The sequence below is a fragment of the Leucoraja erinacea genome, chromosome 14 (genome assembly GCF_028641065.1).
Source record: "Leucoraja erinacea ecotype New England chromosome 14, Leri_hhj_1, whole genome shotgun sequence".
NCBI classification, from domain to species: domain Eukaryota; kingdom Metazoa; phylum Chordata; class Chondrichthyes; order Rajiformes; family Rajidae; genus Leucoraja; species Leucoraja erinaceus.
The window spans coordinates 8,622,992-8,648,387 of record NC_073390.1 but is presented as its reverse complement, the minus strand read 5'-3'; the positions used below and the strand labels follow the sequence as shown (position 1 = coordinate 8,648,387).

The 25,396-nt window shown below is 43.6% G+C and overlaps 1 protein-coding gene across 5 annotated transcripts in view; it reads right to left on the bottom strand.

Annotated features, from left to right (window-relative positions):
* The window catches only part of vwa5b2 (von Willebrand factor A domain containing 5B2), a 128,383-nt gene that overhangs the window by 52,047 nt on the left and 50,940 nt on the right, over positions 1 to 25,396 (bottom strand). For all 5 annotated transcript variants that reach the window (XM_055645545.1, XM_055645544.1, XM_055645547.1 and 2 more), the window contains exons 3-8: positions 24,836 to 24,997; positions 21,540 to 21,756; positions 12,700 to 12,857; positions 6,047 to 6,178; positions 4,796 to 4,920; positions 1,285 to 1,461 (exon numbers count right to left, since the gene is read on the bottom strand). In XM_055645545.1, the coding sequence (XP_055501520.1) occupies positions 1,285 to 1,461; positions 4,796 to 4,920; positions 6,047 to 6,178; positions 12,700 to 12,857; positions 21,540 to 21,756; positions 24,836 to 24,997 (971 nt within the window). The remainder of the gene's footprint in view (positions 1 to 1,284; positions 1,462 to 4,795; positions 4,921 to 6,046; positions 6,179 to 12,699; positions 12,858 to 21,539; positions 21,757 to 24,835; positions 24,998 to 25,396) is intronic.

The window sequence follows — 25,396 nt, the reverse complement described above, 5'->3', positions numbered from 1 at the left end:
ATTCAATGTGATCATGCCTGATCATCCACAATCAGTACCCCGTTCCTGCCTTCTCCCCATATCCCCTGACACCGCTATATTTAAGAGCCCTATCTAGCTCTCTTTTTAATGTATCCAGAGAACCGGCCTCCACCTCCCTCTAATGTAGAGAATTCCACAGACTCGCAGCTCTCTGTGTGAAAAAGAGTTTCCTCATCTCTGTTCTAAATTGATTACCTCTTATTCTTAAAGTGTAGCCCCTGGTTCTGGACCCCCAACATTGGGAACATGTTCCTGCCTCTAGCCTATCCAAACCCTTAATAATCTTATATGTTTCAATAAGATCACCTCTCATCCTTCCAGATTCCAGAGTATACAAGCCCAGCCGCTCCATTCTCTCAGCATATGACAGCCCCGCATATGTTCATTGTAATTCTTTGCATGTTTCTTACAGGGACTCAGCTAATAAAATTCAATAATGTTTCATTAGTTGTGCAGTTCATTTGTGATTGTTATCAGTTTTAATATTTGCTGCAGCAGTGTGGTTTGTGAACAAAACTGTTCTTCTAACCCTGTGACTGAGTTCAAATTTAGTTTTGACAGCAAAGAAAGATTGTGCTTTATAAATCTACTGCCAAAATAACATATTGTGAACTTGAAACTATCTTCAACTTGTTCATAATGTTCATAGTTTAAGTGAAAAGGGCTATATTAATGACTGAAAATGAAAAGGGCCTCGGAATGATGCAGCGGGTGGTGCTGCTGCCTCACCCTCCCACCAAACCAGATATATCCCCTTCCCTCAATGCTGTCGGTGTGGAGTTTGCATGCTCTCTCTATGAATTTCCTCCAGGTGTCCATTCTCCCACATTCTAGAGACATGCTAGTGGTAAGTTAAATGACCACAGTATGTTACCCTTATCATAGGTGGGCAGTAGGAAAATGAAGGTATTGAGTTGATGAGCATGCGAGGGTGAATAAGGCACATGAAAGGGATGGGGGGTGACAGAGCCAGGATAGACTTAATGGGCCGAGTGACTTCTTTTTATGTCATGAGAAACCAGAAAGTATGAGAAAAGATGCATGCAAGGCTATTGTGCAGTTGAATCCCCCCCCCATCCAAGACTGGGCTTTTTTTTTGATGAATATAAAGTCTAATCCTGACATATAAGTGACTTTCACCTAGACATATGCATCTGGTTCCTAACCCTTTCTGTTGATAGTTTTATTAACTTAGTAGTCTACAACACCAAACCTTGCTACACATTCAAAATTCGTATATATATATATATGTAAGATACCAACTTTTATTTTCTCCATATTAATGCCACTCGTGCTCCTGCTTCTGTCGACAAGAAAGATAATTTCTCTGGTCACATTTCCAAAATCTGTTGGGCTGCTATGGAGATCGGGGCAGAAGTTCAGCATCAGCACAGGATTGAATCTGATGTCTTTGTGAAAACGCTTCCGCACAAAATCAACCTGCAATGAGAAAGTCATTGTGGTGACCGGTTTGCGACAGCTACAGTATCCTCCTTACATGATCTTGCATGACCAGAATGCATAATGTCAGCAATAGCAAGCAACAAACTGCAAAGGAACTGTAGCATTGTTATGTTGAAGCACATTGTATTGCAACAATCTCCCACTGCCAGATAAATGATCAGCAACACTTCAGCATTGTGAGTTGAAAATTGACTTGCTGCCTCATTATATCTTTGTCTTTATCCATAAAACCTCCCGTGATCTTGCCTCTATATTCTTTTTACCCCAGCTGTTTTGGAATTGCCAATGGTCCCATGTCACCAGGGAGGCTCACATGAAAGATTGGCTGTCCAATCTTTACCAGAAGGCCTCTTCTCATAACTTCCCTGATCCCACTGACAAAGAATGAGTCCTAGTCCCTTCCCAAGACACATGACTGCAGGGTGACCTTTTACCAGAATCCTCCAACACCCACAACTGCCAGGAAGGTTGTGATCAGAACATGCAAAGTCATTATCAAAAATGAAATAAATCAGTGATATTCCCAGTGGAAATGTCTGGGGTACTGGGGAATACCTCTGGGGTGGAAGATTGCAACATTCACGTGGTCCTCCCTGTTTCGACAAATGCAATCAACCCGGCATGCATAATCAAATAATGTCAAATAGAATAAGTTGTCCGACAACTTTAGGCTGTGCACGCCATACGCAGGAAGCAGAAGGAATACCTCTTACCAAAGCAGGTTAGTGTCTCTAATAAACCTTACTCCAAAAAAGCTCTGACAACTGATCAGGGTTCCCCACTACTTCATTGACTGTCAACTGCTCCCAGTTGCCAACAACTATTTTAGTCTCTATTATTGTGCCATCAAAATATGGGTCCTGATCTTGCGATTATCAGCTGCCTACACTGACCCATGACACACCATCAGGAGACATCACTTCCACCAAAGTCTGCCATAGGACAATCTCCCAGAAGATGATCAGTGATGTGCATTCCAACCCAATAACGAGAGGACCCTCACCAGGATGAGTCTGGGTGGAATATTTTACATAGGAGGAGAGACTGCAGAAGCTAGGTCTGCTTTCTCTGATGTGGTGGTTAAGAGAATACGATTGAGGTATAAAAATATATAAGGAGTATAGACAGGTGAGACCAAGCGGAGGCTTGGCGATCGTTTTGCCGAACACCTCCGCTCGGTCCGCATTAACCAACCTGACCTCCCGGTGGCTCAGCACTTCAACTCCCTGTCCCATTCCATTTCCAACCTCTTTGTCCTGGGTCTCCTCCATGGCCAGAGCGAGCAACTCCGGAAATTGGAGAAACAGCACCTCATATTCCGCAAGGGGAGTCTGCATCCTGGTGGAATGAACATTGAATTCTCCCAATTTTGTTAGCCCTTGCTGTCTCCTCCCCTTCCTATCTCTCCCTCAGCCCTCGGGCTCCTCCTCCTCCTTTTTCCTTTCTTCTCCCGTTTTCTTGCTATAACTCTAAACTAAACCAAACCTGCTGATAGACATGATCTTCAACAAGGCGAGACACCAAGAGAAATACAGGAGCCAACTCCAGTCTTTTTTTACCTTATTAAAGCCTTTGACTCCATGAACTACGAGAGACTGGAGTATGTTCCTTACATTCTGCTTCCCATAGAAAATTGTCTCCATTTTACATTTGCTCCATGATGACATGCAAGCTGTAATACTAATCAATGTGTCTGGGCCAGTGGGCCATCTTAGTCTGGGCCAGTGTCAAACAAATCTGTGTTATTGCCCCAATATTTTTCTCCATTTTTTTGCACCTCCAAGAAACATCTCTGGAATTGCACCTATTCCTCATTGCTATTGAGGAACTGTTGAACCTACAGCAACTGCATGCGAGAGGCCAGGTCACTCAAAGCTCAGTAGTCAAGCTGCAGATTGCAAATAATGCTTCCAGTTATGTGCACTCTGAGGGCACGTTCAAAACAAAATAATTTGTTCTTCGAAACAGATCAGAGGATAAGTACAGCATACAACACATGTACGACAAATGTTTGCTCACAATCTGTCCCCACTGCACCACATTCTCCCCTAACACTGCAATGTCATCGTGCGATCTGTCATTGAAGTCAGACGTCGATGATGAAAATGACCGGGTGTCAGAGGTTATGGGGAGAAGTCAGGAGAATGGGGTTAGGAGGGAGAGATAGATCAGCCATGATTGAATGGCAGAGTAGACTCGATGGGCTGAAAGGCCTAATTCTGCACCCATCACTTATGACTGTCACTTAGCACAATATTCATGGTCTACAGACTAGGAATAAACCGACAAGTATACGTCAACTATTTCTTTAATGTAATGAGTGCTTCTGCCTTTAGCATCTTTTTGGAAATAATGTCCAGATCCCCCTCATCTTCTGGGTGAAACATGTTCTCTTCATCTCCCTTCTAATGCTTTGATGGATTACTTCATATTTTGCTTGGGCAGCTTACAACCCAGTGGTATGAACATTGATTTCTCTAACTTCAAGTAACCCTTGCATCCCTTCTCTCTGTCCCTCCCCCACCCTAGTTGTCGTACTAGTTTCACTGTCATCCTGCTGAGTTCCAACTTGTTATCGCCTTCTGCACAGCCAACAATGGACCATTGTGGGCTCCACATTTCCTTGATTATTGTTGCTTTTTGCATATCTTTCATTCATTTGTTCTATGTACCTTCTATATCTCTACCACCCTTTGTATGAAAAAGTTACCCCTCAGATTCCTATTAAATCACCATAAACCTATGTTACCTGGTCCTCGATTCACCTACTCTGGGCAAGGGACTCTGCATCCACCCGATCTATTCCTCTCATGATTTTATACACCTCTATTAGATACCCTCTCATCCTCGTGCGCTCAAAGGAGTCCCAGCCTATTCAATCTCTCCCTTTCACCCTCGTTATAGCTGGAGTATCCCAATAGCTCCCTAAATGGTGATGATCCAGGTATTAGAGAATTTATTCTAATCTTATATTTCATTGTTTTATGTAGCGTCTGGGAACTAAAGTGTGGAAGGAACGATATAGACAATATGCCTGGCAGCATTAAGCTATCACTGGATTTCCAGTCACGCTTGCTTCATTTTTATCTGTCAAAAGCTAATGGCTCTTTTTCCAAGGCATTAATAGGGTCGATACAAGGTCTGGTACTTTGCAAAATTACCCTATTTGTAATATAGTGTCAAGTTTTTCAGGAAGACTTCTCTTTATGGATTCCAGACAATGAGCCTGCAGCAATTACATCTCTGCTGTTAAATCTAAGTGCTCTCATTACTTTTTTTGCATGCGTTACCTTAAAAGACTGATTCTTACCCTTTTGTCAGCATTGGAGCTTTTCCTCATCAAGCGAATGAAATCCCGTCTATTTTTGACATGCCGTTCATACCCCTCAAAACTCATGCTGCCTTTCTCCAGCAGAATGTGTGGGACATAGGGCTCTTGTAAAACAGAAAAGGTCATTATGTGTACATTTGCAGTGCCTCAATAACAAAACTCCCTCAAGAATCTGTCACGTTCAAGAATATTCCCGTTCCATCCCCCATTCTATAGATCCAAGTTCTGAAACATCACTCTCGATGCAAAGTTCCCAGTCACTCGCTGCATCCGCGATAAGTGTGGATACTGAGTGGTTATTCCAAAGAAAGCTTCATTGCACCTAAAATAAACTGGAACAATATTAATTACCAGCAAAGCTTTGTTCAATACAAGATTCTCTCCTAAGACATCTCTTGTTAGAGATCTAGAAACGTTACACATGGTAAAATGTTTGAGAAAAATGAACTAAAGTTGCTTTGGCCCATATGATGTCCTACTATGGAAATAGTATTTGATGTGATCCCTGCACCCCTCACCTTTCAATTTCTCCACCTTTTCAATCACAGGTTTATCCATGGAAATACCGTAATCTATTATGCATTATAAGGAAGAAATGGTGGCACAGTGGCACAGCTGGTAAAGCTGCTGCCTCACAGCGCCAAAGTTCCATTCAGACTACGGGTACTATCTCTGTGGAGTTCTCCCTGTGACCATGTGGGTTTTCTCCAGGCCTTCTGGTTTCCTCCCACATTACAAAGACGTGCAGGTCTGTAGGCTTCTATAAATTGCCCCTGGTGTGCAGTGTGTAGGATATGAAAGTGTGAGGTTCCATCTGCTGTTCCAGTTTCCTCCCTCATCCCAGAAACAAAGGTAGTTTCACTGGCTACTGCAAATTATCCCTTAGGCAATGGAATGAAAGGGGAACTAGAAGGGCAAGTGAGAGAGAATAAATTACAAGGCCATGGGGAAAAACAAAGAGGAATGGGACCAAGATTGTTCTTGGTCAGAGACAGTATGAATCCGAAGGCCGAATGGTCTCCTTCTATAACGTAATACCTAGGTAATCAGATCAGCTAAACCACTGGTAAATAAAAGCAATTTGGGTGTAACAACAAGGGTTCCACCAAAATGCACCTTTATCCAACCAGGCAGTTTAGTTTAAGATTATCTTTCCAGTCTCAAATTTGGCCTGATACAGCTGTTTTGGCTCACAATCCTCCTTCTCACAGTACAATGGGTAAGGCTTACCGCTTGGATGTAATATAATTTGGAGGTCCCTGTCGTAGTGGTGTTTCTCGGCCAGTGTGATGTAGAGTGTGGAAGCAGACCTGGCGATGGGATCTGCTCCAGCCCGTAGTGCGTGCGTGGGACTCTCCACTCCTGCAAAACATGCGCAAGTTAAGAACAAGGGTCATTTAGGACTGAGATGAGGAAAAACCTTTACACCCAGAGAGTTGTGAATCTGCCACAGAAGGCAGTGGAGGCCAAGTCACTAGATGTTTTTAAGAGAGGGTTAGATATAGCTCTTAAGGCAAACAGAATCAAGGGATATGGGGAGAAAGCGGGAATGGGGGGGGCACTGATTTTAGATGATCAGCCATGAACATATTGAATAGCGGTGCTGGCTCAAAGGGCCGAATGGCCTACTCCTGCATCTAATTTCTATATTTCTATGCAAGTAAACTGCAGGACAGTGAGGTTGCAAAAGTAGCTAGCCACTGGCTGGGATGGGTGTCTAAAGACACTCTTAAAAAGCAGGGATCAAACGATTGAATATCTTCACCATGCCTGCTCCTATTGCAACCTTTCTTTCAGCCTGAGAGGCTTTGGATGTGCGTTCCACATTTCAAACTCAGTTGTAACATCTCGCCTTCAGGTGACTCCTTCCTTTCCTGAAGATGTCAGAAAGTGCTATCCTGTGCTTGCTTGATAGCTGCCTCCAATATCAAATCCCTGCTTGACACTCAGTTCAGTTTAGTTTATGGTCACGTGTACCGAGGTACAGTGAAAAGCTTTTTGTTGTGTACTAACCAGTCAGCCGAAAGACAATACATGATTACAATCAATCCATTTACAGTGTATAGATACATGATAAGAGAATAACGTTTAGTGCAAGGTTAAGCCAGTAAAGGATAGTCAGAAGGACATATTAGAGACAGCGGTAGATAGTACTTCAGCACTGCTCTCTGGTTGCAGTAGGATGGATGATTCAGTTGCCTGATAACGGCTGGGAAGAAACTGTCCGTGAAGCTGGAGGTGTGTGTTTTCACACTTCTGTACCTTTTGCCTGATGGGAGAGAGGAGAACAGAGAGTGGCCAGGGTGTGACTCGTCCTTGATTATGCTGCTGGCCTTGCCTAGGCAACGTGAAGTATAAATGGAGTCAATAGAAGGGAGTTTGGTTTGTGAGGAGACCTGGACTACATCCTCAATTTGTTGCCAATTCTTATGGTCCTGGATGGAGCTGTTCCCAAACCAAGCTGTGATGCATCCTGATAATCCCTGCTTGACCCTCAGTGCCACCTCTCTGAGTGACTGCCTTCCAGCAGGCACATCTTGGATTCGACAGACTGTGATCCAGCAACATCTCCTGTAAACTTGTGCCATACTCACTGAGGTCAGCAACCCATCTTAAATCAGTGGCCAAATCCATGGGTGCTGATGAAACACACCGTGGAACTACAGGAGTGGAGCATTTGGCACCCATGTTGTTCAACTCGTTTATCTGGAGCCAGCAATGTATCAATGAATTTGCATGGATGAGATGGAAAGTGAAATGGACTTCTTTCCCCTCCTGGAACATCACTCTTAGCAGCAAACAATTCTCATCAATTTTAAATCAATCCATTTAATTGTGCAAGAGACATTTAATTGGCCCTGATTGTAGTTAACTTTGACTATGCCAACACACAGCTGGTGCAATTGCAGAAGACGGAGTAAAGGACATTGGACTCCGCCTCAGTAATCCAGGCTGCTCCACAACACAAGGAAACAAAACTACAAGTCTCATAGAGGCCAAGCCACACTCACTTCTGAAAGTGACCCCATTGCTACTTATTAACACTGTTCAATGTATTTAAACACGGAACAAAAACACAAGCAAACAATTCCAAGAAGATTATTTTTATATGTTCCTCTTGTGCATTGGAGTGCATGGATCACGACATAAGCTCTCCGTCCTTCCCATATTGGTCTTAAAGTCCTTCCAACTGTTACACAGGGAATTAACAAAAATATCAGTGACTGCAATTTCCACTCTGCAGCTAAACAACAGTAGTCACTCTCATCATGTGGAAATGAAATCCTAGTCTGGGTTTTGAACCGCATTCAGAGCTGGCTTGCTTGTTCCCGTCGCATTTTGTCTCCATAGTCGGCACGGTGGCGCAGCGGTACAGTTGCTGCCTTACAGCGCTTGCAGTTGCAAGGACCCGGGTTCGATCCCGCTTATGGGTGCTGTCTGTACGGAATTTGTACGTTCTCCCTGTGACCACGTGGGTTTTCTCCGAGATCTTCAGTTTCCTCCCACACTCTAAAGACGTACAGGTTTGTAGGTAAATTGGCTTGGTATAAATGTAAATCATCCCGAGCGTGTGTAGGATAGTGTTACTATGCAGGGATCGCTGGTTGGCGCGGACCTGGTGGGCCGAAGGGCCTGTTTCTGCGCTGTATCTCTTTAAAAACTAAATTGAATGATTTCCCCTGAGCAGTTTTTGACTTCCAGTTTAACGTCTCTATCTCCTTGCTAAACCTCCTGCTTCCAACCCCCACCCCCATTAAAGTAATTGGATTTCACTGTAAGAGCGACGTCTTGTATTCAATTAGATCTGCTTTCTTACAATCCAATACTTAACTTTATCGACAAAAAATAATGTGACCCTCATTATCATTCAGAACCTCACCGCACTGTGCTTACACATGGAGTGATTTACTGCATTAGGACATGGATTGTATGGAAACTCCTCAGACTCCCCCTGTCAGAAGTAATTGTGTTTAGCACAGAAACTGCAGGAATCAATCTGTTGGATTGACTTAAACTATTGATTATTTCTGCCTCTATGTGCCTGTTCTGAATATTTTATAAAGATGATGAATAATTTCAAGATTTGGGGAAAATAAAGGACATCTCTAGCTAAATTCAATTTGTTGCCACGTTTTATGGAGAAAGGCGTTTAACTATTTAATTTCCTCCCTTCCCCGTGAGCTTTTAATTAAAGTGCTAAAATAATTGGATCAGGAAGTGGAAGGTATAGCCTGTGAACCTTGGCTTTTACATAATTTGCCTGTCAAACGTAATATTTACTGAAGTTAATTAAAAACATTGAAAATGCAGATATTCCAACCTGTGTTCATGGAGACCAAACCACACACTGGAAAATACTACATGCAACAAGGTTAGAAACACAAGATAAAATCAACTCACAGCAGCTAACTGTATGGGCTCAACACTCCCAGCATCATCAAATATTCCAAGGCATGGAGAAAATAAGGGAGGAATGAGAATTTAACCCAATAGAATAGATGGTTGAAAACCTGTCCAACCTGCCTCCTTCTGATTTTATAGTTTTACCTAAGACAGGCTTCAGCAATGACACAATGGTTAAATTACTGTTTAGTAACCAAGTAGTTGGAATGAACATGAGCTCATATCCCACTGTGGTAGCCATGGAGTATAAATAGAGTTAATAACAAAACAGCTGAGCTTGGTCATGGCAAGCACAAAGCAGCTTGACTGTGGCCCTTCACAGAAGGAAATCCCCAGCCTTGCTGCAATGCAGTTGATATATAAAAGCCCTCGGAAATGACCTGTCAATCTATCCATAAAGCGGTTGGAGACGGGTATAATAATGGCCTCTGCAAAAGTGCTAATATCCTGTGAAAGGATGAAGTGGGAGAAATGGTGAGGGATGGCTGACTAAGCCAGTTTTAGTTGGAGGTTTGCAAGTTTATCTTCACATAAGCCATTTTACTGGGCCTGGTGGGTAAAAAGAGGTGAAAAGGGCTGAGTAAGTGTGAGTATCACACAAATGCGATACCCGTGACTTACAAAGGTTGCAACATGCTTCCACACGTGCTAGGGTGGCTCCTCCTCTTCTGCAGGAGCAGATGTGTTTTTCGCATTGTGCTTACATCCAGACCCATAACCAGTAATTCCACCAATATATTCCAATAATTCACTCACCTGAATTTTCAATTACCCACTGAAAACACAAGCACTCTGTGCAATCTCTCGTCTCTGTGGGCTTATCCCGGGGAGCCGGGTGCACGGCGGGAGTGTCGTGGAAATCCGCACGGGCCCGATCCACCCGCCAAACAACGGCGTCACTGATGACCATAAGGACGACCGAGGACCAGGGGCCACGTGCCCCGGTAGGCCCGACTCACCTCACGGCCCCCCAGGGGACTGCGGTTAAAACCGGGCGGCGAGGCCCATCTGTGCCGAAGGAGCCTCAACAGTGGCGGCGATGGGAGCCTTGGCAGCGGCAGTGGGAGCCTCAGAGGCAGTGGGGACTCAACAGCGGCAGCGTGGACCTCGGGGCAGCATGGGCCTCGGTGCAATGTTTGTTTGTTCATTTGTTGCGATGAAGGCGCTGTGCACATGGCAACCACACAACAGTTGTTTGTCTTTTTCTTTTTCTTTTCACTTTTAATTTCACGTTTTTGTGTACCTTGTGTGTTGTGACTGTCGGCAGAACAATCTCCCTCCAGGGATGAGTAAAGTTTTATCATATCGTTTCGTATCATATACCTTCCCTTCATAAAACACACTCTATTATTTCAGACATCTCAACCCACTGAACATCTCTTACTCCAAGTAGCCCTCTATTCATCTGAACAGCATCTTTCTCCACCCTATCCCAACTTCATTGCTTCCTTCCCTTAAACACTTAGTAGGTACATTAAATGAACAGTTTGCTCAAGGGCCTGCCACAACAGATATCATTTATAGAGGTACAACACTGTGCATTATTTGATAGACCTACACTGGGATATTCAGAGTGTATGAAGGAGCAAGGAGAGGGATGATGGTTTATGGGATGACTGGAGCTGGGACTGTAAGATGGTGCCAAAATGGTGACCTGCATATGGACTCAGTGGGCTGCTCGGTACATTCTGTACTAACCGGAGGATAATAATAATAATAATAATATCTTTTATTGTCATTGCACGTCAGTGCAACAAGATTTAGTATGCAGCTCCAACCGATGAAAAAGAAAAGTAAAATAAATAAATAAGCTGTGTGTCGTGACCATCCGAGGGAGACAGTCCAGGGGGGGTGGGGGCACTCAGCAGGGCCGGTTCAGAGCCGCTATAGCTCTTGGAATAAAGCTGTTTCTGAGTCTGGAGGTTCGGGCGTAGAAGGCCTTGTAACGTCTGCCGGAGGGAAGTAGTTCAAACAGTCCGTTACAAGGGTGTGATGAGTCTTTATGGATGCTGACGGCCTTCCTGAGGCACCGTGTGTGTTAGATGCCCTCCAAGGCTGGTAGCTCTGTCCCAATGATCCTCTGCGCTCTGTGGACGACGCGCTGAAGAGCTCTCCTCTCCGCCTCCGTGCAGCTGAGATACCGCACAGAGATGCTATACGTTAATATACTCTCTGTGGTGCAGCGGTAAAACGTTGTCAGCAGCTGTTGGGGCAGACCAGTCTTTTTTAATGTCCTCAGGAAGAACAGTCATTGCTGTGCCTTCTTGACCAGCGCAGCGGTGTTGGTGAACCATGTGTTCAGGATCCAATCGCATATCGGCGAGCTGAGGCCTAGCTGGTGGAGTTTGGTGGTGAGCTTGGTGGGGATGACCGTATTGAATGCAGAGCTATAGTCAACGAAGAGCATCCTCACGTACATGCCCTGTCTGTCCAGGTGAGTCAGGACAGTGTGAAGAGCCAGAGAGATGGCATCCTCTGTTGATCTATTTGCCCTGTATGCAAATTGATGAGAGTCCAGTGAGGCAGGGATGCTGGATTTGATATGGGAGAGGACCAGCCAAGTTACAGTCAAATACATTTTTTGCATACAGTTCAGCAAGACTATCAAGCATTTGTGCTTATGCATGGTGCTTATGCATGGTGATAGTCTTGCTGAACTGTATGCAAAAATGTATTTGACTGTAATTTGGTACACGTGACCATAAATAAACCATTGATCAGGTGTGAATTGTGAAAATAGTGTGATGGCATTTGCTGGGGGGATATTTTGGTTGATTGCTGGTGGATCAGTAAAGAAATAATCACTGTTAGAAAGCAGTGATTATTTGAACAATCCAACACTAAAACCATTTCTGTGTGAGAAAGAACTGCGGATGCCGAATAAAATTGATGGTAGGCACAAACTGCTGGAGTAACTCAGTGGGTGAGACAGCATCTATAGAGAGAACGAATGTGTGACGTTTCAGGTCGAGACCTTCACACTGATGTCAGGAAAAATATAGAAGGTGGTCGGAAACATTAGGATGTGGGACAACTGGAAAGGGGGGGGGGGGGGGGGGGGGGGGGGGGGGGCGGAGGAGGGAGAAAGCAAGGGCTATCTGAAATAAGAGGTCAATGTTCACCCAAGCAAAATATGAGGTACTGTTCCTCCAATTTGCACCGGGCCTCCCTCTGACATTGGAGAAAGCCCAGGACAGAAAGGTCAGATTGGAAATGGGAATGGGAGTTGAAGTGCTGAGCAACTGGGAGATCAGGTTAGTTACGACGACTGAGCGGAGGTGTTCAGCGAAATGATCGGCGAGCCTGCGCTTGGTCTCGCCGATGTAGAGAAAACCATTTCTCTGTTTTGTAAGTGTTTCTCATGGTGAACGAGGACCTAATCCAACAAATGCTTAATTAAATATGTCCTCCTTTAAAGGAGAAAGGTAAACATTGATTACAGAAGACTTAAGCTTTCAGACCATGAAATTATTCCCTACCTGCTAGGAGACAGGGGCCACGCACCAGCATCTCAAAGCTGAATTCATATGGTACTGGGTTGAATACTTGTTCCGTGAGGATCTCTGGTAGGTTATGGTGATCATTCATTTTCTCTACTCTCGTTCCCCCCGCTCCAAAACAATTGGTAGGCCTAAAGCTGTAGTTTGGGGAAAGTAAAAGAACATGAAAGATTTAGGTAAAAGTATAATTTAGAAAGAGTATAACAGAGCAGAAACAGCCAACAAAATGAAGATCCCCTACAACAAGAGCCTTCCAAACTTGGTTGCTGTTAATAGTTACAATTTCTGATTCGGAGTCGGGTCAAATTTACTGTCACCACAAGCAAAGGAAGGTTAAGTACAAGTACAATGAAAACCTTGCTTGTATCAGCATCACGTGCACTCAGCCAATACACAGTACATAAATTGTACATAAAATTACACATGAAAGGCCGTGAAAAGAACATAACGGTGCATATTATTTGTGCAAAACATTAGTAGTGGGCAGCACGGTGGCGCAGCGGTAGAGTTGCTGCCTTACAGTGCTTTCAGCACCAGAGACTCGGGTTCAATCCTGACTACGGGTGCTGACTGTACGGAGTTTGTACGTTCTCTGCATGATCAGCGTGGGTTTTCTCTGAGATCTTCAGTTTCCTCCCACACTCCAAAGACGTACAGGTTTGTAGGTTAATTGGCTTGGTATAAAAATGTAAATTGTCCCTAGTGTGTGTAGGATAGTGTTAGTGTGCAGGGATCGCTGGTCGGCACAGACTCGGTGGGCTGAAGGGCCTGTGTCCATGCTGCATCTCTAGACTAAAGAAACAAGCCCATAGTTGGGCAAGAGGTGATCTGGAGTGATCCACTGCTGAGGTACAATTAGAGGTGTGTAACTTGGTTCAAGAGAGCAATGGTTGTGTGGGACTTCATACCTGCTGCCCAATGGTAACAATGAGAAGCTGGCATGTCCCAGATGATGAGGATCCTTGTTGATGGATGATGCCTTTTTGAAACAGGAGCTCAGTCTGAAGAAGTCTCGACCTGAAACATTGTCTGTCCATTTCCCTCCATAGATGTTGCCTGACCTGCTGAGTTTCTCCAGCACTTTGGTTTTGCTCAAGATTTCAGCATCTGCAGTCTCTTTTACCTCTCGCTGCAAGCGTAGACATGTTTGATGGTGGGGAGGGCTATACCCACTGGCTTCTGGGCTGAGTTCACCACTCTCTGCAGCCTCTTGCATTCCTGCATGTTGGAATTGTCATACCAGTTCTTGATGCAACCAGTCGGGCTACTGCCTACAATACTTAGCTTCGAGTTTACTTTTGTTTAGTCTGTCAACATTTGTTAGATGTTCCATGACATATGGAAACATCTGAGAAAGTAGAGGCAGTGGCGTACTTTCTTCATGACCACATCTACAGTATATGGTGTTCCACGTAAGGTCATCAGAGATGTTAACCCCCAGAAATCTGAAGCTGCTAACTCCCTCCACTGACACATAGCTTCCTGGTTTCCCCTTACTGAAGTCAACAATTAGTGAAGGTCAGAATTGCTACTGATTGCTGTGTCTTCAAAATGACCAATGGTAGTCCAAGTTGTTTGTGTCGGAAGGAACAGCAGATGCTGGTTTAAACTGTAGATACAAAAAGCTGGAGCAACTCAGGGGCACAGGCAGCACCTCTGGAAAAAAGGAATATGTGACGTTTCGGCTTGACCTGCAACGTCATCTATTCCTTTTCTCCAGAGGTGTAGTCCAAGTTCAAATATACTATTCCTTGGCAGAATTTACGCATGTATTCAGGTTTGAATTACAACCTCATAAAGCTGCATGCTGGAGTCATGACTCCTAAATTAGCAATCAGACCAGTTAATTTAGTGAAGGTTGTACTCCAAAGGATCTTTGATGCCTAAGTATATTTTATAAACAGAACGAGAAAAAATGGATAGGGTTCCATGTCTCCCATATTTTCTTTTGCAGTTTTAAAAGCAATATTAAAAATTCTAAGTTCCAATAAATAGATTAATAGTAAGATTAAATGAGAACTTACCAGCTTGAAGTTTGATCTGTATTTTATGAGGAGTTACGATGAGGGATTACGTGAAGAGCCCGCTCAGCACGCATGCGCAGCATACTTCAAAGCAGCGGTGTGGAATCACAGATAGACACAGTTATTGAAATAAATATAGTAAAGAAAAGGAGACATCAGTTATCAGTTTGACCCATATTATTGAGGGTGGGAGCAGAGGGCACGTAATCCCTCATCGTAACTCCTCATAAAATACAGATCAAACTTCAAACTGGTAAGTTCTCGTTTAATCTTACTATTTTACTTCGGAGTCACGTGGGTGACTACGTGAAGATTTTAAAGCTCTGTGATTTCAAACCGTGTAACAGTTATTACTTCACTCACTGCCGAAGTCCTTGAGGGAGGAAGTGTGTTATCGTAATCAACCAATGAATCTGTTTGTAGAAAAACACAACGGTATTTTTTAACAATAACAACAAAGAAATTAAATTGCTCCCCTGGGCTTAAATTAAATATTTGCAGTCTGTAAAAAATTTTCTGCAAATAAAGCAGGTTTTGCCAACGGCTTATTATAAAAAAGTTCTGAACGGTCTTTCCCCCGACCATCCTGCTGTAGCCAAGATGTGGTCTATAGGCACGTCCATTCTTTTGGCCGTCGACGTGGATGCTGCCCTGGTGGAGTGAGATTTGTACATGTTAGTGTTTATCCCAGCAGCTTTTAGCACCTGCTTGAGCCATCACAAAATGGTTTGGCTCGTCACCTGACCATAAGGTTTTTTATGACTGACCCATAAGGCTTTTTCACTCCCTCGAATATTTTTGGTTGTGTCTATGTAGGACAGTAGGTGGGTCATAGCACATAACCGTGGTTCTGGCAGGTAAGCCCAGAATTCCACGACTGGATTAGGTGTTCCTGGTCTGCTCTGTTTGATCAGTCACTGGATAATGAAAGATCTGGTCTGGAGCTGTGATCATGTTGTCCAGTCGCAATAGTTGTAGTGACTGGACCCTCTGTGCAGATACAAGTGCCATCAACATGAGTGTTTTGAGCGTAGATTGTTCCAGGTTGAGGGATCTGGCTGGTGGCTATCCCCTGAGGTATGTCAGGACCACACTGACATCCCATATATGGGTGTACCTTGGTCTAGGGGGGTTAGAGTTGTAAATACCCTTCATTAGTTTGACCACCAGCGGGTGGGACCCCATGGCCTGTTGACCTGGAGCTTGTTTTAAATAGACAGACAGGGACTTCTAGCTGTGTTGATGGCACTGTAGCCGAGTCCTTCATCGTGGTGAAGGTTTGCCAGGAATTCCAGTACGTTGGTAACTGTAGCGGTTGAGTAGGTGGTCCCTGTATCCAAGCAGTACTTCTCCCACTTTTTGATGCTGGACAAGTACTGTTTTTTTGTGGATGTTCGGAGGGATGTCGTGGAGTAATGGGAACCATTGCTGTGTAGGCCAGTCGGGTACTATCAAAATACCTGAAGCAGAGTCCATTTGTATTTTGCGTAGTACACGGCTGATGAGGCAGAAGGGAGGAAATGCATAGAAGAAGAAATTTCCCCAATCCAGCGCGAACGCATCTACCGCTGCTGCCTCAGGGTCTGGTTCCCAAGCGACATACATAGGTACCTGGTGATTTAGCCTAGATGCAAATAAGTCGATATCTGGCGTGCCATATTGCTTAATAATCTTTGCAAACACTTTGGGGTTTAACATCCATTCGGTGTTGTCATTAAATTTGCGTGACCTGGTGTCTGCCACTGTATTTAGCTTACCTGGCAGGTAAGTTGCTGATAGCCAAATATGTCTTTCGACACACCATTGCCAAATTGTGTTGACCAATTTGTTGCATGATATCGATTTTATGCCGCCCATATGGTTAATGTAGGCCACCACGTAGTATTGTCTATTTGTAACCGAACATGCAAGTGATGCATATTGGATGCATATGCTTTTAAACCATAAAAGGCACACAACATCTCTAGATAGTTAATGCCCAGTGTAAGTAGTAATGATGACTCTAGGTTAGTCCATCTACCACCTGTGCTGGATATGGAGTTAGTCGCTCCCCAGCCTTGAGCACTGGCATCTGTTTGGATAACTAAAGTAGGGTTAATAATGATAGGGCTGACACTATGCCAAACGTTTTCTGCCCACCACTGTAGTTATGATATTGCTTCAGTGGGTAATTTCATGATACGATCATAATGACCTGCATGTCGTTTTAGTGCCTGTACCTTTGCTCTTTGTAAGTTTTGATAGTGCAAAGGTCCAAATTGTGTAGCCGGAAATGCTGCTACCATTTCCCCAATTACTCTTGCTACTTGTTGAATAGTTGGTCGCTTGTTGACCATTAAATTGTTGCATGATTGTGCCAATTCAGTTGTTTTGTCTTTTGGCAAAGTTACAGACATGTGGGCTGAGTTAATTGTGAAGCCCAAGTAGTCCATGGTTGTGGATGGTTTCAACTTAGATTTATCTGGATGTAAGACAAATCCCAAGGTTTCGAACAACTGTTTGGTAGCTGACACAGCTGATATGCCAATTCCATGGTCTTTCCTACTATTAAGATATCATCAAGATATGCCATGACCATATGTTTTTGTCTTCTTAATATTGCCAGGGCTGGTTTTAGTATCTTGGTGAATAATCTTGGGGCTGATGTTAACCCATTGGGTAATGCTTTAAACTGCCATAGCTGCCCCATCCAGGTAAATTTCAGGTATCTGCGATGATTCCTGTGAATGGGTACTGAATAATAAGCATCTTTGAGGTCAATGCTTGCCATGAAGTATCCTTTGGAAATCAGTTGTTTGGCAGTAACAAACGTTTCCATTTTGAAATGTACATACTTAACAAACATATTTAGTGAAGTTAAGTCAATGATGATGCAACACCCACCATCTTTTTTAGTTTAAGTTAATATATTTGACACAAATTCCAAGGGTTCATGTTTTGTTTTTTCAATGATACCCTTAGTGATGATTCTCACCAGTTCAGCTTGTCCCTCTCGTTGCTCTTTAACTGAGAGGGAAAAGACCCTCTGGGGTGAATGTTGAACTGGTGGCAATTTTTCTAGTATAAATTGTATTTTGTATCCACTAATGCTATTGAGTATATACTTGTCACTCGTGATAGACTCCCATGCTTCGTTAAACAGGTGTAATCTCCCCCCTGTTAGTATTGCGCCCCTACTTTCTATATGCTGGTAGGAACCAGACCCACCTACCTCCATGGTTATGGGTGTTTCTTCTGTCTCTTCCCAGACCAGCGAGTCTTGCACGTTGTCTGACGTGGCGGTGATGTTTGGGGGTGGAGCATTTTCCATGGGGACCGCTCTGGGCCTTGGTCTAAAAAAGACTTCCGGTGGTGATATGCGGACCCCGAGCTTTCACCAATCCCATAGGGTAGACGTCGACTGGTGGACGCGATGGGGTGCTGCCGCTTGGGTATTGTTGTTTTGGGTTTGCTCGTCCCGGGGCCTGCCCTCATGAGACCGAAAGTTTTTTAGAGGCCTCTTCCATATCCTTTACTTTTTTCGTGAGGTCTTTGCCAAAGAGCAGTGTGTCTGGCTCAGTGGCTGGGGTTTTGCACAACCCCGCGAATTTTGGATTTAGGGCAGGTCTTATAATTTCTTTACGGAGTTTATTTATCTCGAACTGCGTGTTGCACAACAGCGCAAGAGTTGGTTAATGGTCATCTCCGTACTGTCCACAGAACGAGCAAATGATGTGATGGCTGACGTCAGGAGCCTGAGGATCCGCTGCAGTTTCAGCTCCTGGTTCCGAATATTTGTCCCGACGTGCCCCCAGATTTGGCTGTTGACAGCCAGCACTTTGAGAGACTCACAATTTTCTGGAGCTGTGTACAATTCTAAGGCCTCATTAACCACCTGCTCCTGTAGGGGCCTGTTGGAGAGGTGGTTAATGCTGGCCGCTAGTTTAGGCTCTAATGGCCTTCCTGCACGTGGGGCTGCCACCTAGCGGTTCACCACACCCAGCAGCTCTTCCTGGTCCTGCACCCCTTGCATACTCCAGACTTCTTCAGCCAGCGTCCCCTCTTCCTGACCAGCCCAGTCCTGGTCACCGAAGCTACCCTCGGGTGAGGAGGAAGCGATGGGCAGTGCACAAGGCACTGTGGAGGGAGTGCCTGAACTCCCCCTGCGAGAGCGCTCATCACTCAGCGCGTCTCGCTGGAGCACCTGCTCCAGGAGCCGCTCCATGCGGTTCAGGCGGCTGTCTCTCCCCCGTGCGGGTAGAGAGACGTCCCCGTCCGACGAGTCGGAAACCACCGGCCGGACGCTTTTTCGGGTAGCTTTACATCCAGCCCACTGCTCAGGCACTAGCGGGACTGGGCTCGGCACGGTGTCGGGATGGCGGAGCGCCCGGTAAGCGGTCCTACCGCCTGTTGCTGCCCCCCATAGATGGAACGCTTCTCCGTTGGAGTCGAGCGGGGGACATATCTCTTTGAGAGCCTCTTCTTAGTCGCACTCATTCTGAAAACAGAAATCAGACGGCTCTCCTTTCACAAGTAAAGCCGACCTCAGTTTAACTTACCTGACGGTCCGTCTTTTAAACTGCAGTCACTCACGTGACTCCGAAGTAAAATTATATTTTTCTGAGTTTAATTTGAATACCTTTACTTGGTGAAAACAGGTTGCCATGCAGCTGTGGATCAGAAGAATAATTTTTATTCCATTTGTTGTGAAATGAGTATTGAAAATAGAGGGGCACCATTTCCTCCCGATTTTCCACTTTAGTGCTACTAAATTAATCATCCATCATACACTTCCACCAGGTGGCACAAGCAATAGCTGCCTCGCCAACAGTCTGTTTGTTCCTTCCTTCTTTGTTGTTTGTTTGTATGTGTTAAATGGATGTTTTAGTGGTCTTCAGCTTGTTTTATGTAGGGGGTGGGGTGGGAGAAACTTGTCCTAATCTCTTACCTCGACGGAGATGCAATTTTTTTCTGTATTGTATCTCCGTCCGCAGTGCAGATTAACATCGAGGAGTTGGCGGCCTTTGCTGGAGACTGATTTCAAGAGCTCCGCCGCGGGTGGGTGCCTGCGGACTTACCATCATGGAGCCCGCGATCCCTTTGCTAGGCATCGACCGCTGAGCTTTACGCGGGAGCTTGCAGACTTTAACATCACGGAGCTTGCGGTCCCTAGTCAGAGACCAGCTTCGGGAACTCCAAGCTGTAGGAACATCGACCGGCCCAAAATGGGAGCTTTGATTGCCCCGACACAGGAGCTTCGATCACCCTACGTGGGGGACTCCGATCGCCCTGATGCAGGGGCTTCAACCACCAGCTGCGGGAGCTTCAATCGACCCGACTGCAGATGGTTTGACTGCCCCGACCACGGGAGAATAAAGAGAAAGAACATTAGACTTTATTGCTTTCCATCACAGTGAGGAATGTGAGGAATCCGCTGTGGTGGATCTTTATGGTAACTTTTATATAGTTCTGTGTCTTGTTGCTTTTTTTTTTAGTATTGCTGTATAGTAATTCGAATTTCATTATACCTTAATTGGTACATGTGACAATAAACTGACCTTGAAACCTTGAAAGTTTCAATCCACTGCTGAGCAAGACATTCAGAATGACAAAACCAGCAAGGTAATCCACGATTAATCAGAAAATAGTTCCTGGTCTCTACTGCCCCAGTCTCTCCTTCCCTATTGACTAAACCCTAAAGGGGCTGTCCCACCGCGGCGACCTAATACGTGAGTTACGAAGAGTGCCTTCCACCTTCACGCTCGAGGGCACTCGCCTGGAAAACCTCGAGCTGGATCACGCACACACACACGCACACACACACGCGCACACGCATGCACACGCGCGCACACCCCACTCCACTGCACTATGTCAAAAAGAACCATGCCGACCAAATTTTACTCCCGGAAATTTTTTTAACATGCTGAAAAAATTTTCCGCGACCTAGCTGAGGCCAGGAGTATTCGGGAACTTCCCTCGAGCATGAAGGAGAGTTCCAGTGATCTACTATGACCTCGACTCAAACTCGTGCTGCGAGTTTGAGTCGAGGGCAAACGCGTCTAAATCCACAGATTAGGTCGCTGCAGTGGGACAGCCCCTTTACAATACGCCCCCAAGCATTACTGTTAAGTTTAGTTTTTAGTTTCGAGATACAGCGCGGCCCACCGAGTCCTCACCGACCAGCGATCCCCGCACATTAACACTAATCTACACACACTAGGAACAATTTACAAATACACCAAGCCAATTAACCTACAAACCTGTATGGGTTATTGAAGTATGGGAGGAAACCGAAGATCTCAGAGAAAACCAATGCAGATCTCGGGGAGAACGTACAAACTCCGCACAGACAAGCACATGCAATGAGGATCGAACCCAGATTTCTGGCGCTGTAAGGCAGTAGCTCTGCTACACCACCATTGTCAGCCTTTACCTATAACTTCCACACATACTTTAATTGTAGAAATATTAAAATGCATTGGAAACAAAATTTATAAATATTATACTTGAACATTTCGAAGTATATGGGCTAACACCTGTGGAGTATGTTATAATAAATTTAACCTCATAACCATTTTAAACTGATTTAAGTTCTTCAATTATTTTTTTTGTGCTCAGATTCAACCTTATAGCATTTGCCTCAACATCTCGTTAAATGCATCTGCGTCGCCTGTTTGTTTCTTAATCTTTCTCTTGACCCCTCGGGTAATTTTGTTATGTCAAAGGCTCAATATAATGCAAATGTTTGGTGTTGCTGTAGTAATATGAAATTTGGCCACAGGACTCCATGTGAAGTCATCCCCTATCAGGACTCACCCTTCTTCATCTCTTCTTGTCGACTCGAGCTTCCCCTCATGGCTGCATACCCGAGGCATGAAAGCAGAAGGAAACGACACCTGCACAGTGCCATTCGGTTGTGTCTGAAGCTCCAACGTAGTACTAAGGAATATCGTCATGGTGTCCCGTGAACCAATTAACCCAGTGCTCACAATGAAAGTCGTTCTATCCATATCTTCATCCAATATCAGATGACCTGCAAACCCATACAATAAAGACTCAAGTTTAAGGTGCTCAAGTATTCATTTCCAAAGCTGCTGAAGGCACAGCTACTTAAGAAAAATCTGTGATCGCCATTAAAAAACTGCAGACCACTAGAGCAGTGAGCTGGAACTCTTCTTTTGAGGAAAAGAAGAATAAAAGGTAAATGGCACATTCAAATATGTGGAATGAGGTGGTAAGTAAGAATTTTTTTTTTTTTTAATTGATATTGGGCCCTTGATTTCTGCAGCTCAATAGGACAACGGCCTTTATGTTCCAGTTACCTCTCCAAGGAGGGGGGGAAATGGTTAAATTAGCTGGAAAAATGGGACCTGCTGAGGCAATGAAACAAAGGATGTTGCAGGGTGGGCTTGTGATCTGTTCAATTTGGTCATTGCTCAGAGTTAAAATTCAGAATTCATTTATAGTTATATCATGTTTAGAGAAGTGTAAAAAGTCACTGAAAGAATGTGAAGTTATGGCATGCTTTCACCAAATGATAGCAGGATTAGGCAAGCATTGCTTGAGGGGACTGTTATCATTGCGGTAGGCAACAGGGAAATCTGATAGTTTTTAAATGTTTTTGTATTAATAGAGGTAAGATCATTCTTCCATTTAGGTAGCCATTAATGATGGAGTCTTTTGTGTAAAAGTGCCAATAATGCCCACTTATTTTGGGAAGTTGCGTGCCAATTTCTTGAGTATACAGCACTAACGTACCAATAACATGTCATAATCATCCTTTGTATTTAACTAACTGGTATGGAATATGGAAATAGTGCAATGATAGTGAGCACAGTAATTTTTCATAAACAGTGTGATGAATTATTCGAGATTATACAAGGCACAGGTGTCAGCAATATCTTCACCGGATGCAAACTGCTTGTTTCTAATTTTTATACATTTATTCCCAAAAATTATTCACCCATATTTTCTCAAACCATTTAATACTTCAGTTGCTGGGATAATATACATTTGAGTTTTTTTGGAAATGTGATCAGTCTTAGTCCCTATCGAATGTTGCCGATTGGAAAACCTGCACGTCTCTCAGGTAGAAAGGAAATATCCACCTGTACCAATGCATTTCATAAGTTCATATATTATAGGAGCAAACAAGGCCATTCGACCCATTAAGTTTACTTTGCCATTCAATCATGGCTGATCTATCTCTCAACCCCATTCTCCTGCCTTCTCCCTATAACTCCTGACATCCGCACTAATATGTATTTCCCCCTCTCCTGTGCTTCTTGGGTTCGTCCTTCTGGGAAGTGCTTTCAGTTTAAGTATGTGTTATGTTGTATGAAATTCCTACAATAAGCCCATTACCATTACCTTTAGAGCTAGTGATAACTTTAAGAGTATGAAAATATGCATACATAGAATTGTTTCCATTGGAGCGAGCATTGACAAGGAATAATGATCAATTTATAGGAAAGGTGTATACAAAACTCGAGATATATTATGTTTAAGAAGGAACTGCAGATGCTGGAAAATCAAAGGTACATAAAAATGCTGGAGAAACTCAGCGGGTGCAGCAGCATCTATGGAGTGAAGGAGATAGGCAACGTTTCGGGCCAAAACCCTTCTTTAGACTTCAGAGCAGTCTGAAGAAGGGTTTCGGCCCGAAACATTGCCTATCTCCTTCGCTCCATAGATGCTGCCGCACCCGCTGAGTTTCTCCAGCATTTTTGTGTACCTTCTAGGTATATTATGTGTAGAGAAGAGCGTAAAGTCATAGAAAGAATGTGAGGTTTTAAGGAAGGTATGGCATGTGTTCAGTAAATGATGGCAGGGTTCGAAAAGCATTGTTTGAAGAGACTGTTATCATTGGGGTAGACAAGGAAATCTGATCATTTAAAAAATGTTTTCATGTGAATAGAGGTAAGGTATTGTTTCTATTTAGGTAGCCATTAACGATGAAGTATTTTGTGTGAAATTGCCTAAAAAGACACTAGAGAGAGGGAAAGAGCTGTGTGTGCTGTGGTTTGTGGGAGTATGAGATTCTTGGCCACCTTGAATATTTGGAGCAGGTGACCGGCAGTGAATTATTTTAGAAACGAGACAGCACAGACACCATAGGTCAAGGATAACCCTCTCTACTGTTAGCAGGTGTATCTAGTCATTATATTGTTCCGGTTTATTTCCAGTATATGAACATAATAAACACCTTGAATATCCCATTAATAATAAATAATTTAATAAATATCGCTTCTTAATACTAGCGCAGATCCATTTAATTCAGATCACAGTGCAGATCATGTTTTGTTCAGATTGGTTCCTTTTTGTTAAAGTACTGATTAATTATGTATTTTAAATTGGTGCAATGTATTCCTTTTCCTGTGCTAATGTATTGCCATAACTGCAACTGACCCATTACTAGATTAGCACATGCAAATGCTTTAAGCAATAGTCATGCATATGCAAAATTAATTAAGCAAGGGATTTTCATAACCTCTAAGCAATAGCTCTAATATTTTCATGGTTGAATTTTAACATTTGACTTGTTGCAAATCAGTCTTTGAGATGGATGAAGCAATTTTATACACATCCTTTTAAATATTTGCCAAGGAGAACAAGGTGAATAAGAAGAGCTTTGTAAATGTTCTATTAAGAAACCCCAAGCATAGAAGAGACTCAGTGTGCTGGAGTAACTCAACGGGTCAGGCATCATCTCTGGAGAACAAGGATAGGCAACATTTTGGATCTGCACCCTTCTTCAGACCCGAAAAGTCACCTATCCATGTTCTCCAGAGAAGCTACCTGACCCACTGTGTTACTCCAGCACTTTATGTCTTTTTTTGCAAACCAGCATCTGCAGATCTTTGTGTCTCCATAATCAAAAGACTTATTGGTTATGCCTTGAACTTCTTCTCAGACAGTAAAACCTAGCCGTTATTAAGGAGGCAGCGTTAATTTCAAAAAAACACAAACGTTACAATTTAGTTATCAGTACAATTCAACATTTGCATACACATTAAACTAACTGAGATAATACAATGGCTGCAGAATTATTTTTTTTCTAAACACCATCAGTTGAGAGTATAAGTGGAAAGTGTTCTGTAGCTTTCACTTACCATTGTTACATTGCAGAGCCTGATTGGCACGGTTGTAACAATCAAAACAGCAATCATCAGCTCGTGCCCGGCTCTTGACCTGGATGGTCACCAGTCTTCCTGCTGTCAAAGCTTCAAAGGCAACCACCACTTCTGACTCCTCCAGCAGGTAAACAAATACACCTTGAAAAAGAATCAAGACTTACAAAAAAGAATTTTGGTTTCTAGTGTCATTACAATATTTTTGAATAGATAGTAACAAATTGATTTTAATAGCCTTTTTAGCTATTGTGGACCAACAGTACAAGAGGAACCGTGGTGATTGTGTAAAGAATACTGCCACAACGATTTAGTAGATTCTGTTTCGTGAACTTCATCTTTTCCAACCTCAGTTGATATTAGGATCTTTTATGCCTTCCGGCTACAGATTTGGCAGGTAAGCTGTTAGATAATCAAATTAGATATTCAAATGCAGTACTTTCACAGGCAACCGAGACAAAGCAAAAAAACAAAATCAGTGATTTCTAAACGATTCCATCTGCAAAGACGGTAAGGGCAGAACTTGTTTGGAAGCATATTATC